The 12,838-nt window shown below is 72.1% G+C and overlaps 1 protein-coding gene across 1 annotated transcript; it reads left to right on the forward strand.

The window, feature by feature from the left end:
• Positions 1-2,082: 2,082 nt before the first annotated feature.
• Positions 2,083-11,691, forward strand: LOC135311246 (nascent polypeptide-associated complex subunit alpha, muscle-specific form-like; the record flags this gene model as incomplete). The annotated part of the gene is made up of 5 exons (XM_064440374.1): positions 2,083-2,249; positions 3,391-3,475; positions 4,823-4,944; positions 5,737-5,886; positions 6,587-11,691. Coding segments are annotated over 5 exons (5,629 nt in total), but the record flags the coding sequence as incomplete, so codon positions are not given.
• Positions 11,692-12,838: the final 1,147 nt, after the last annotated feature.

Genomic DNA, 12,838 nt, shown 5'->3' on the forward strand with positions numbered 1-12,838 from the left:
GCACCGCAGCACGTCTCGGGGTCGCACGGGGCTCCTGCACAGCCGGGGGTCACATGGGGCTTGCACGGGGGTCACATGGGGGCTCGCACGGGGGTCACATGGGGCTTGCACGGGGGTCACATGGGGGCTTGCACGGGGGTCGCACGGGGGTCACATGGGGGCTCGCACGGGGGCTCGCACGGGGCTCGCACGGGGGTCACATGGGGGCTCGCACGGGGGTCGCACGGGGCTCGCACGGGGGCTTGCACGGGGGTCACATGGGGGCTCGCACGGGGGTCGCACGGGGGTCACATGGGGGCGTGCACGGGGCTTGCACGAGGGTCACATGGGGGCGTGCACGGGGCTTGCACGGGGCTTGCACGGGGGTCACATGGGGGCTCGCATGGGGGTCACATGGGGACTCGCACGGGGGTCGCACGGGGCTTGCACGACGGTCACATGGGGGCTCGCACGGGGGTCACATGGGGCTTGCATGGGGGTCACATGGGGGCTTGCACGGGGGCTCGCACGGGGGTCACATGGGGGCTTGCACGGGGGCTTGCATGGGGGTCGCACGGGGGTCCCATGGGGGCTTGCACGGGGGCTTGCACGGGGGTCACATGGGGGCTCGCACGGGGGTCGCACGGGGCTTGCACGAGGGTCACATGGGGGCTCACACGGGGGTCGCACGGGGCTTGCACGGGGGTCACATGGGGGCTCGCACGGGGGTCACATGGGGGCTTGCACGGGGGCTTGCACGAGGGTCTCATGAGGGCTTGCACGGGGCTTGCATGGGGGTCGCACGGGGGCTTGCACGGGGGTCACATGGGGGCTTGCACGGGGCTTGCATGGGGTCACACAGGGGCTTGCACGAGGGTCACATGGGTGCTTGCATGAGGGTCACGCGGGGGCTTGCACGGGAGCTTGCACAGGGGCTTGCACGGGGGTTTGCACAAGGGTCGCATGGGGGTCACATGGCGGTTGCCCAGGGGTTTGCACGAGGGTTGCACAAGGGTTGTGTGTGGGTTTGCGTGGGGGGCAACAGGGGGTTGCACGGGGGGCTTTGCACGAGGGGTTTGCACGGGTGTGATGCACAGTTGGGGCGGGGGGTGAACGGTTGTTGCACGGGGGGGCTGTGCATGGGGGCTTTGCCCCCTTCCCCATTGCCCCCCCCCAGCACTCCGTTACCCCCACAACGCCCTCCATGACCCCCCATGTCCCCCCGTGTCCCCCCATGTCCCCCCGCCCCCCATGTCCCCACATGTCCCCCCACATGTCTCCCTGCCCCCTGTGTCCCCTCTGTGCCCCCCCATGTCCCCACATGTCCCCCCACATGTCTCCCTGCCCCCCGTGTCCCCCCATGTCCCCTCTGTGCCCCCCATGTCCCCACATGTCCCCCCACGTCTCCCTGCCCCCTGTGTCCCCCCATGTCCCCCCGTGCCCCCCATGTCCCCTCTGTGCCCCCCATGTCCCCCCCGTGTCCCCCCGTGTGCCTCCCCATATCCCCCACCCCCCAACATGTCCCCCCATGCCCCCCCATGTCCCCCCGTGCCCCCCCATATCCCCTCTGTGCCCCCCCATGTCCCCCCCGTGTCCCCCCCGTGTGCCTCCCCATATCCCCCACCCCCCACATGCCCCCCCCGTGCCCCCCGTGTCCCCCCATGCCCCCCCCGTGCCCCCCGTGTCCCCCCCGTGCCCCCCCATGTCCCCCCCGTGCCCCCCGTGCCCCCCCCATGCCCCCCCCATATCCCCCCATGCCCCTCCCCGTGGCCCCCCCGTGGCCCCCCCGTGCCCCCCGTGCCCCCCTATGCCCCCCCCATATCCCCCCATGCCCCTCCCCGTGCCCCCCGTGTCCCCCCCGTGCCCCCCCATGTCCCCTCTGTGCCCCCCCCGTGCCCCCCTGTGTCCCCCCCATGCCCCCCCCATATCCCCCCATGCCCCTCCCCGTGGCCCCCCCGTGGCCCCCCCATGCCCCCCCGTGCCCCCCCATGTCCCCTCTGTGCCCCCCCCGTGCCCCCCGTGCCCCCCCATGTCCCCCCATGCCCCCCCCATATCCCCCCATGCCCCTCCCCGTGTCCCCCCCATGCCCCCCCCCCGTGCCCCCCCGTGCCCCCCCCGCAGGGGGACCTGAAGCGGTACCTGCGGGCGCAGCGGGGGGCCGGGGGGGGGGCGCCGGAGCTGCCCCCCCGCGACGTGGCCACGCTGCAGCGGTTGGCGCTCGAGGTCACGCTGGGGCTGCGGCACCTGCACCGCCACGGCTTCGTGCACAGGTACCGCGGGGGGGGCTCGGGGGGTCCCTCGGGGGGGGGGACACGGGGGGGGTCCGTCTGGGGGGGGGAACACACGCGGGGGTCCCTCTGGGGGGACACACACACAGGCGGGGGTCCGTCTGGGGAGGGGGGACACGCGAGGGTCTGTCTCGGGGGGACACACACACTTGGGGGTCCATCTTGGGGGGGACACACGCGGGGGTCCCTCTGGGGTGGGGGGACACACGGGGGTCCGTCTAGGCGGACACACACGCTCGGGGGTCCGTCTGGGGGGGGGACACGGGGGGGTCCGTCTGGGGAGGGAGACACTCGAGAGTCTGTCTGGGGGGGGGGGGACACACGCAGGGGTCCATATGGGGGGGGGGGGACACGGACACAGGGGTCTGTCTGGGATGGGGGACACACTCGGGGGTCCGTCTGTGGGGGGTCACGTGGGGGTCCGTCTGGGGAGGGGGGACACGCGAGGGTCTGTCTGGGGGACACACACACACTCGGGGGTCCATCTGGGGGGGGAACACGTGGGGGTCCGTCTGGGGGGGGACACGGGGGGGTCCGTCTGGGGGGGGACACACGCGGGGTCCCTCTGGGGGGGGGACACGGGGGGGTCCGTCTAGGGGGACACACACGCTCGGGGGCCCTGGGGGGGGACACACACTCGGGGGTCCGTTGGGGGGGGGGGACACATGTGGGTCATCGGGGCGCGATGACATGTGGGGGTCCATCTGGGGGGGGAAACACACGCGTGGGGCCCTGGGGGGGGGACAGAGGGCTGAGTCTCTGGGGGGGGGATGACGGGACACACGTGGGTGCCTGGGGGGGACACAGGTCTGGGTGGGGCCCCCGATGTCCCCCCCGTGTCCCCTCCCACGTCCCCCCCACGTCCCGGTGCCCCGCAGAGGTGGGGTCCCCCAGGTCCCCCATGGCCCCCCCCAGGGGAGGGGTCCCCCCCCCGTGCCATTCCCCTGCCCCCCAGGGGTTGGGCGCCCTGTAGCCCCACCAGGGGAGGGGTGCCCCCCTGTATCCCCCCCCCGTATCCCCCCACCATGCCCCCCAGGGGTGGGGCCCCCTGTAGCCCCCCCCCCGGGAGGGCCCCCCCCCCGTGCCCCCCGCCGTGCCCCCCCCGGCTGAGCGGGTCCCGCAGCGACCTGGCCCTTCGCAACTGCCTGCTGACCTCGGAGCTGACGGTGCGGCTGGGGGACTACGGGCTGGCCCACAGCAACTACCGGGTGGGTGCCCCGGGGGGGCGCGGGGGCGCACTGGGGCGGGGGGGCACTGGGGCCGGGGGGGCACTGGGGCTGGGGGGTCACTGGGGCTGGGGGCACTGGGGCGGGGGGGCACTGGGGCTGGGGGGGCACTGGGGCTGGGGACACTGGGGCCGGGGGCACTGGGGCTGGGGGCACTGGAGCCGGGGGGCACTGGGGCCGGGGGGCACTGGGGCCGGGGGCACTGGGGCTGGGGGCACTGGGGCTGGGGGGCACTGGGGCTGGGGGCACTGGGGCCGGGGGGCAGTGGGTCTGGGGGACTACGGGCTGGCCCACAGCAACTACCGGGTGGGTGCCCCGGGGGGGCGTCGGGGGGCACTGGGGCGGGGGGGTCACTGGGCTGGGGGCACTGGGGCTGGGGGGGCACTGGGGCCGGGGGCACTGGGGCCGGGGGGCACTGGGGCCGGGGGCACTGGGGCGGGGGGCACTGGGGCTGGGGGGGCACTGGGGCTGGGGGGACACTGGGGCTGGGGGCACTGGGGCGGGGGGGCACTGGGGCTGGGGGCACTGGGGCCGGGGGGCACTGGGGTGGGGGTCACTGGGGTGGGGGGCACTGGGGCTGGGGGCACTGGGGCCGGGGGGCACTGGGGTGGGGGTCACTGGGGTGGGGGTCACTGGGGCTGGGGGTGGCATGGGGGCCGGGGGTCACTGGGCTGGGGGTCACTGGGGCTGGGGGTGGCATGGGGGCCGGGGGTCACTGGGGTGGGGGTCACTGGGGCTGGGGGTGGCATGGGGGCTGGGGGTCACTGGGGTGGGGGTCACTGGGGCGGGGGGTGGCATGGGCGCCAGGGGTCACTGGGGTGGGGGTCACTGGGGCTGGGGGTGGCATGGGGGCCGGGGGTCACTGGGGTGGGGGTCACTGGGGCTGGGGGTGGCATGGGGGCCGGGGGTCACTGGGCTGGGGGTCACTGGGGCTGGGGGTGGCATGGGGGCCGGGGGTCACTGGGGTGGGGGTCACTGGGGCGGGGGGTGGCATGGGCGCCAGGGGTCACTGGGGTGGGGGTCACTGGGGTGGGGGTCACTGGGGCTGGGGGTGGCATGGGGGCCGGGGGTCACTGGGCTGGGGGTCACTGGGGCTGGGGATGGCATGGGGGCCGGGGGTCAGTGGGCCGGGGGTCACTGGGGCTGGGGGGTGGCAAGGAGGCCGGGGGGCACTGGGGTGGGGGTCACTGGGGTGGGGGTCACTGGGGCGGGGGGTGGCATGGGGGACCCCCGGGTTTGGGGCCGTGAGCCTCGGGACCGGTCGGGGCCGGAGACTGGGAGCCGCTGGGCGGGGCGGGGCGGGGCGGGGGGTGACGCCCCCCCCCCCAGGAGGACTACTACGTGACCCCCGAGCGCCTGTGGGTGCCCCTGCGCTGGGTGGCCCCCGAGCTGTTGGCCGAGACCCGCGGGACCCTGGCGCTGGCGGAGCAGAGCAAGGAGAGCAACGTCTGGTGAGTCGGGGGGCGCCGGGGGGCACCGGGGGGCGCCGGGGGGCGCTGGGTGACGCCGGGTGACACCGGGGACAACCCCCAGCCCAGTGCCCTGGCCGTGTCGCCCCGTCCCAGTGCTGGGGTGTCCTGGTGGGGAGGGGTGACGGGGTCCTGGTGTCAGGGTGTCGGGGTGTGACGGTGTTGGGGTGTGACACTGTGGGAAGGTTACGGTGTCCTGTTGTCATGGTGTTGGGGTGTGACGGTGTTGGGAGGTCCCAGCGTTACGGTGTTGGGGCGCGACAGCGTCCTGTTGTCATGGTGTCAGGAGTGACGATGCTGGGAGGTCTCAGTGTCACAGTGTTGGGGTGTGACGGTGTCACGGTGTTGGGGTGTGACGGTGTCCTGTTGTCACGGCGTCGGGGTGTGACGGTGTCAGGGTGTGACGGTGCTGGGAGGTCCCGCTGTGCGGGTGTCGGGGCGCCGCGGTGCCCACCTGTGACGGCGTTACGGTGTCCCGGCGTCCCGTTGTACCCTGCAACAGCCGCAGGCGCCCGGGCGGGACGGTGTCGCGATGGTCCCTGGCGCTGAGGGCGTCGCGGTGACACGGTACCCAGCGCGGTGGCCCCTGGTGTCACGGTGTCGTGCCACAGCACCTGCCGTGGTGGCGGCGCCGGGTGTCACGGTGTTGCGATGCCCAGCGCGACGGTCCCTCGTGGGACGGTGACGAGCGTCGCGGTGTTGCCCCGTCGCACGACGGCCCCCGGGGTGACGCTGCCCGTGGTGGCAACGCCGGCGTCACGGTGTCGCCGTCAGGTCGCTGGGGGTGACGCTGTGGGAGCTGTTCGAGCTGGGGGTCCAGCCCTACCAACACCTCTCGGACCAGGAGCTCCTCGGCCGCCTGATGCGCCGGCGCCCGCTGGCCCTCGGCCGCCCCCGGCTCCGCCTGCCCCACGCCGACGGCTGGTGAGCGGCCATGGGGGTCACGGGGGGACATGGGGGGTCACGGGGGGCCACAGGGAACCCCCCCAGCCACACCCGCCCACTGGCTGTATCCTCCCGTCTGTCCCTGCCCCCCCCAATGGTGGTGGGTGCCGTCCCTGGGGTGTCCCTGTCACCGTCCCTGGGGTGTCCCTGACCCTGGGGTGTCCCTGTCACCGTCCCCGGGGTGTCCCTGACCCTGGGGTGTCCCTGTCCCCACCCCTGTCCCCCCCACGCCACCCCCACCCCTGGGGTGTCCCTGTCACTGTCCCTGGGGTGTCCCTGACCCTGGGGTGTCCCTGTCACCACCCCTGTCCCCCCCATGCCACCCCCACCCCTGGGGTGTCCCTGTCACCATCCCCGGGGTGTTGTGTCCCCCCCACCCTGCCCCCACCCATGGGGTGTCCCTGTCACTGTCCCTGGGGTGTCCCTGACCCTGGGGTGTCCCTGTCACCACCCCTGTCCCCCCCATGCCACCCCCACCCCTGGGGTGTCCCTGTCACCATCCCCGGGGTGTTGTGTCCCCCCCACCCTGCCCCCACCCATGGGGTGTCCCCGTCCTTGGGGTATCCAACACCCGTGTCACCCCTCCCTGCCCCCACCCCTGGGGTCTCCCCCCCCCCCCCACACCCCCGTGTCCCCCCCTCCCTGACGCCCCCCCCCCCCCCGGGGTGCCCCCCCGCAGGTTCGGGGTGCTGCAGTCCTGCTGGCGCCCCCCCCCTCAACGCCCCTCCCTGGAAGAGCTGCACCGCCGGCTGAGCACCCTCCTGCGGGGTCCCCCGGGGGGGTCCCCAACCCCGGCGCCCCCCCCTCGCCCCCCTTCCGCCTTCCCCCTCCTCGACGCCTTCCCGGGCCCCGACCCCGAGGACGTCCTCACCGTCACCCAGAGCAGCCGGGGACGTCTGGCCTTCGAGTGTCTTTGGGAACGTGCCCGGGGGGGCCGCGTCGGGGGGGGCCCCCCGCCCCCCCAAAACCGTCCCGGTACCTTGGGGACCCCCGGGGTGCTGCCGGTGTTGGGCGCCCGCAGCCCCTCGGGGACCAGCGAGTATTACATCCGCCTGGAAGAACACGAAGGTGGGGGGGGGGCTTCGGCCCCCCCGGGCCCCCCCGCCGTCCCCAACCGTCGCGGGGGGCTCAATCCGTTTCGGGGGGTCCAGGAGACGGCGCTGACGGGGGGGGCCGGGGAGGGGTGGGGGGAGCGCAGCTCGGCGGGGAGCACGGCCGGCAGCGGGGGGAGCAGCCCCCGGCGTCCCCTGGCTTGTCCCCTGTGTCGGGGGGACGAGGAGGGGGACGACGGCGACGCCCCCCCGGCCCCCTGTACCTGCGCCCTGGCCCGCGCCGAGGTGGTGCGGGGGTGGCGGGAGCGGGGGGCCCCCCTGCGCCCCCGTTGTGACAGCGCCGGGGACGACTCGTCCCTACGGGCCGAGAGGGGCTCCTTGGTGGAGTGTCCCGCGGTCAACGACGTCACCGAAGCCACCGAAGCCACCGGCCACGGCGCCGGTTGGGGGTCCGAGGGGAGGGGGGAGGCGGCGGGGAGAGACGAGGTGATGCCGTGGGGACAAGAGAGGTCATCGGTGACGGGAGAGGTGGCAGCCGGGGCGCAAGGGACGTCCCCTTTGGCGTCGGAGGTGGCCTCGTGGGGACGAGAAAGGTCTTCGTTGACGCAAGAAACGTCGTCGTTGACGCAAGAAACGTCATCATTGACGCAAGAGAGGCCACCGTTGACGCAAGAAAGGTCATCGTTGACGCAAGACAGGTCTTCGTTGACGCAAGAAATGTCATCGTTGATGCAAGAAACGTCATCGTTGACGCAAGAGAGGTCTTCGTTGACGCAAGAGAGGCCACCATTGATGCAAGGGACGTCCCCTTTGGCATCGGAGGTGGCCTCGTGGGGACGAGAAAGGTCATCGTTGACGCGAGCGACGTCCCCACTGGCATTGGAGATGACACCGTGGGGACAAGAGAGGCCGCCGTTGACCAGAGAGGTGGCACCTGGGGCGCAAGGGACGTCCCCTTTGGAACTGGAGATGGCCCCGTGGGGACAAGAGAGGCCACCATTGATGCAAGTGACGTCCCCTTTGGCATCCGAGGTGGCCCCGTGGGGACAAGGAAGGTCATTGTTGAGTCAAGAGAGGCCGCCGTTGACCAGAGAGGTGGCACCTGGGGCTCAAGGAATGTCCCCTTTGGACTCAGAGGTGGCCTCGTGGGGACAAGAAAGGTCTTCGTTGACAAAAGAGGTGGCACCCAGGGCACAAGGGACATTCCCTTTGGCATTGGAGATGACACCGTGGGGACGAGAGAGGCCACCGTTGAGTCAAGAGAGGCCACCATTGAGTCAAGAGAGGCCACCGTTGAGTCAAGAGAGGCCACCGTTGATGCAAGGGGCGTCCCCTTTGGCATCAGAGGTGGCCCCGTGGGGACAACAAAGGTCATCATTGAGTCAAGAGAGGCCACCATTGACCAGAGAGGTGGCACCCGGGGTGCAAGGGACGTCCCCTTTGGAATTGGAGGTGGCCCCATGGGGACAAGAAAGGTCTTCGTTGAGTCAAAAGATGCCACCGTTGACGCAAGGGACGTCCCCTTTGGCATACGAGGTGGCCCCGTGGGGACAAGAAAGGTCTTCGCTGACAAGAGAGGTGGCACCTGGGGCACAAGGGACGTCCCCTTTGGGCTTGGACGTGGCCTCATGGGGACAACAGAGGCCTTCGTTGAGTCAAGAGAGGCCACCACTGAGTCAAGAGAGGCCGCTGTTGACCAGAGAGGTGGCACCTGGGGCACAAGGAACGTCCCCTTTGGCATCAGAGGTGGCCTCGTGGGGACAAGAAAGGTCTTCATCAACGCAAGAGAGGCCGCCGTTGACACAAGGGACGTCCCCTTTGGAACTGGAGGTGGCCTCGTGGGGACAAGAGAGGCCACCGTTGAGTCAAGAGAGGCCACCGTTGACGCAAGGGGCGTCCCCTTTGTCATCCGAGGTGGCCCCGTGGGGACAAGGTCCGTCTTCGTTGACACAAGAGAGGCCACTGTTGACCGGAGAGGTGGCACCTGGGGCGCAAGGGACGTCCCCTTTGGACTTAGAGGTGGCCCCATGGGGACAACAGAGGCCTCCGTTGCCTCAAGAGGGGCCACCGTTGATGCAAGGGACGTCCCCATTGGCTCTGGAGGTGGCCCCGTGGGGACAAGAAAGGTCATCGTTGAGTCAAGAGAGGCCATCGTTGACGAGAGAGGTGGCACCCGGGGCGCAAGGGACGTCCCCTTTGGCATCGGAGGTGGCCTCGTGGGGACAAAACACGTCATCGCTGACACAAGAAAGGTCTTCGCTGATGCAAGAGAGGCCACCGTTGACGCAAGAAAGGTCATCGTTGACGCAAGAGAGGCCACCGTTGATGCCAGGAACGTCCCCTTCGGCATCGGAGGCGGCCCCGTGGGGCCAAGAGAGGCCACCGTTGACCCCAGAGACGGCAGCGGTGACGCGAGTGACAGCACCGTGGGGCCAAGAGATGCCACCGTTGCCGCGAGAGGCGGCACCTGGGGCGCAAGGGACGTCCCCTTCGGCCCCCCAGCTGGTCCCGCGGGGACAAAGGCCACCGCTGATGGGGGAGGTGGCACCTTTGCCACCAGCGAGGTCCCCTTTGACCCCAGAGACGTCCCCGTGGGGACAAGAGACGTCACCTTTGCGAGGAGGGACGGTGCCCGGGACACAAGGGACGTCCCCTTTGGCACCAGAGGTGGCCCCGTGGGCGCCAGAGGCGTCACCTTCGTCACAAGGGACGTCCCCGTGGGCGCCAGAGACGTCCCCCGGGGCGCGAGGGACGTCCTCTGTGGCACCGGAGGTGTCCCCGAGGACGCGAGGGACGTCACCTACCCCGCGAGAGATGTCACCTACCCCGCGAGGGACGTCACCTACCCCGCGAGGGACGTCCCCGTGGGCGCGATGGACAGACGTGACGGCCCCCGGGGCACCGGGGACGTCCCCGTGGACACAAGGGACAACACCCGGGGCGCCAGGGACGTCCCCGAGGGAGGTTTTTCCCCGGGGGGGTCCTTGGGGACCCCCGCCAGGGTCCCCCTTCCCGGGCGCCGGCGTCCCCGCGGCCGCGTCCCCGCCGGCCGAGGGTCCCGAGAAGGTGGCCCTGGTGGGCGGGGGTCTCGGGGAACCCCTCGGGGACACCCCCGCGGTCACCCCTCCGTCAACCGGGGCCAGCCGGGGCGGCGCCCCAAGGGGGGGCGTGGAGGGGTGCCAAGGGACATCCCCAAAGGGGTCCCAAGCGGGGTGCCAAGGGACACCCCCGAAGGGGTCCCCAAAGGGGTCCCCAAGGTGCCAAGAGGTGTCCCCAAAGGGGTCCCCACAGACGTCCCCCTCGGGGTCCCCCGAGAGGTGCCAAGTGACATCCCCACGGAGCCGCCCCGTGACCTCCTCGGGGCGGTGCCCCGAAGGGGACCCCAAAAAGTGTCCCAAGACGTCCCCAAAAGCGTCTCCAAGGCACCCAGGGATGTCCCCAAAGGCGTCCCTGGAGAAGGTCCCCAAGGGGTCCCCAAGGAGGGGCTCAGCGAAGTCCCCAACGGGGTCCCCAGCCAAGGGACCACCCAGGTCCCCGAAGGGGTCCCCGAAGGCATCCCCAAGGAGGTGCCAAGAGATGTCCCCAAAGGGGTCCCCAAGGAGGTGCCAAGAGACGTCCCCAAGGAAACACCAACAGACGTCCCCAAAGGTGTCCCCAAGGAGACGCCAAGTGACATCCCCAAAGAGGTGCCAGGAGATGTCCCCAAGGGGGTCCCCAAGGAGATGTTCGGAGACGTCCCCAAAGGTGTCCCCAAGGAGACGCCAAGAGATGCCCTCAAGGGGGTCCCCAAGGAGGTGCCAAGAGACGTCCCCAAAGGGGTCCCCAAGGAGACGCCAAGAGATGCCCTCAAGGGGGTCCCCAAGGAGGTGCCAAGAGATGTCCCCAAAGGGGTCCCCAAAGACGTGCCAAGAGACGTCCCCAAGGTGCCACCAAGAGACGTCCCAAGAGACGTCCCCAAGGAGCCACCAAGAGATGTCCCCAAGATGCCAAGAGACATCCCCAAGGAGCCAAGAGACGTCCCCAAGATGCCAAGAGATGTCCCCAAAGGTGTCCCCAAAGACGTGCCAAGAGACGTCCCCAAGGAGCCACCAAGAGACGTCCCCAAGGAGCCACCAAGAGACGTCCCCAAGGAGCCAAGAGACGTCCCCAAGACGCCACCAAGAGACGTCCCCGAGGAGCCACCAAGAGACGCCCCCCCAGGGGACGCCGACGACGCCCCCAGGCGGGTCCCCGGCCAAACCCCCGGGGGCGCCATCCCCAAAAGAACCCCCCGAGGCGTCGCCGCCCCCGAGAGCGTCCCCGTCCTCGCCGGGCCAGCGCCCCACGGCCAGCGGCTCCGAGACGGAGCCGTCCCCGCCCCCCGCGGGCGGGGGCGGGGGGCGGCGGCGGCGGCACCCCCCCCACCCCCCTCCCCGGGACGCCGGGGACCCCCGCGCCCCGCCGCGGGCAGGGGGACAGGGACGGGGTGGCCCCCGGGGCCACCGCCGAGGGGGGCTTCGTGGTGCAGGTGTGCCAGGAGCGGCTGCAGGTCACCCTGCGCTGAGGACGTCACCCGAAATCTGCTGGCGCCCCGGGGACAGGACGGGCACCCCGAAACGCCGGGGCGGGCGGGGGCGGGGGCGGCCGCCGGAGGGCGGGGGGGGGGACAACGGCGGCGGCGCCGGCACCGACGTCCCCGTCCCCGCGGCCGCCCCGGTCCCCGCGGCCGCCCCCAGCAGCGCCGACATCCGAGGTGGGTGGGGGGAAGAGGGGGGCTTTGGGGGGGCAGGGAGGGGGGTGGGGAAAGGGGGCTTTGGGGGGGCAGGGAGGGGGGTGGGGAAAGGGGGGGGTTGGGGGGCAGGGAGGGGGGTGGGGAAAGGGGGGGTTTGGGGGGGCAGGGAGGGGGGTGGGGAAAGGGGGCGGTTGGGGGGCAGGGAGGGGGGTGGGGAAAGGGGGGTTTGGAGGGCGGGGAGGGGGGTGGGGAAAGGGGGGTTTGGGGGGGCAGGGAGGGGGGTGGGGAAAGGGGGGGGTTGGGGGGGCAGGAGGGGGGTGGGGAAAGGGGGGTTTGGAGGGCGGGGAGGGGGGTGGGGAAAGGGGGGTTTAGGGGGCAGGGAGGGGGGTGGGGAAAGGGGGGGGTTGGGGGGGCAGGGAGGGGGGTGGGGAAAGGGGGGTTTAGGGGGCAGGGAGGGGGGTGGGGAAAGGGGGGGGTTGGGGGGGCAGGGAGGGGGGTGGGGAAAGGGGGGTTTAGGGGGCAGGGAGGGGGGTGGGGAAAGGGGGGGGTTGGGGGGGCAGGGAGGGGGGTGGGGAAAGGGGGGTTTAGGGGGCAGGGAGGGGGGTGGGGAAAGGGGGGGTTTGGGGGGCAGGGAGGGGGGTGGGGAAAGGGGGGGGTTGGGGGGGCAGGGAGGGGGGTGGGGAAAGGGGGGTTTAGGGGGCAGGGAGGGGGGTGGGGAAAGGGGGGTTTGGGGGGGCAGGGAGGGGGGTGGGGAAAGGGGGGTTTGGGGGGGCAGGGAGGGGGGTGGGGAAAGGGGGGTTTAGGGGGCAGGGAGGGGGGTGGGGAAAGGGGGGTTTAGGGGGCAGGGAGGGGGGTGGGGAAAGGGGGGTTTGGAGGGCGGGGAGGAGGGTGGGGAAAGGGGGGTTTAGGGGGCAGGGAGGGGGGGTGGGGAAAGGGGGGTTTAGGGGGCAGGGAGGGGGGTGGGGAAAGGGGGGTTTGGAGGGCGGGGAGGAGGGTGGGGAAAGAGGGGGTGGGAGAAAGGGGGGGTTTGGGGGGATGGGGGGGAGTTTGGGGGAGCAGGGAGGGGGGTTTGGAGGGGCGGGGTGGGGGGGAAAGGGGGGTTTAGGGGGCAGGGAGGGGGTGGGGAAAGGGGGGGTTTGGGGGGGAAGGAAGGGTGGTGGGGGGAAGG

Source organism: Phalacrocorax carbo, unplaced genomic scaffold (assembly GCF_963921805.1).
Source record: "Phalacrocorax carbo unplaced genomic scaffold, bPhaCar2.1 SCAFFOLD_461, whole genome shotgun sequence".
NCBI classification, from domain to species: Eukaryota; Metazoa; Chordata; class Aves; order Suliformes; family Phalacrocoracidae; genus Phalacrocorax; species Phalacrocorax carbo.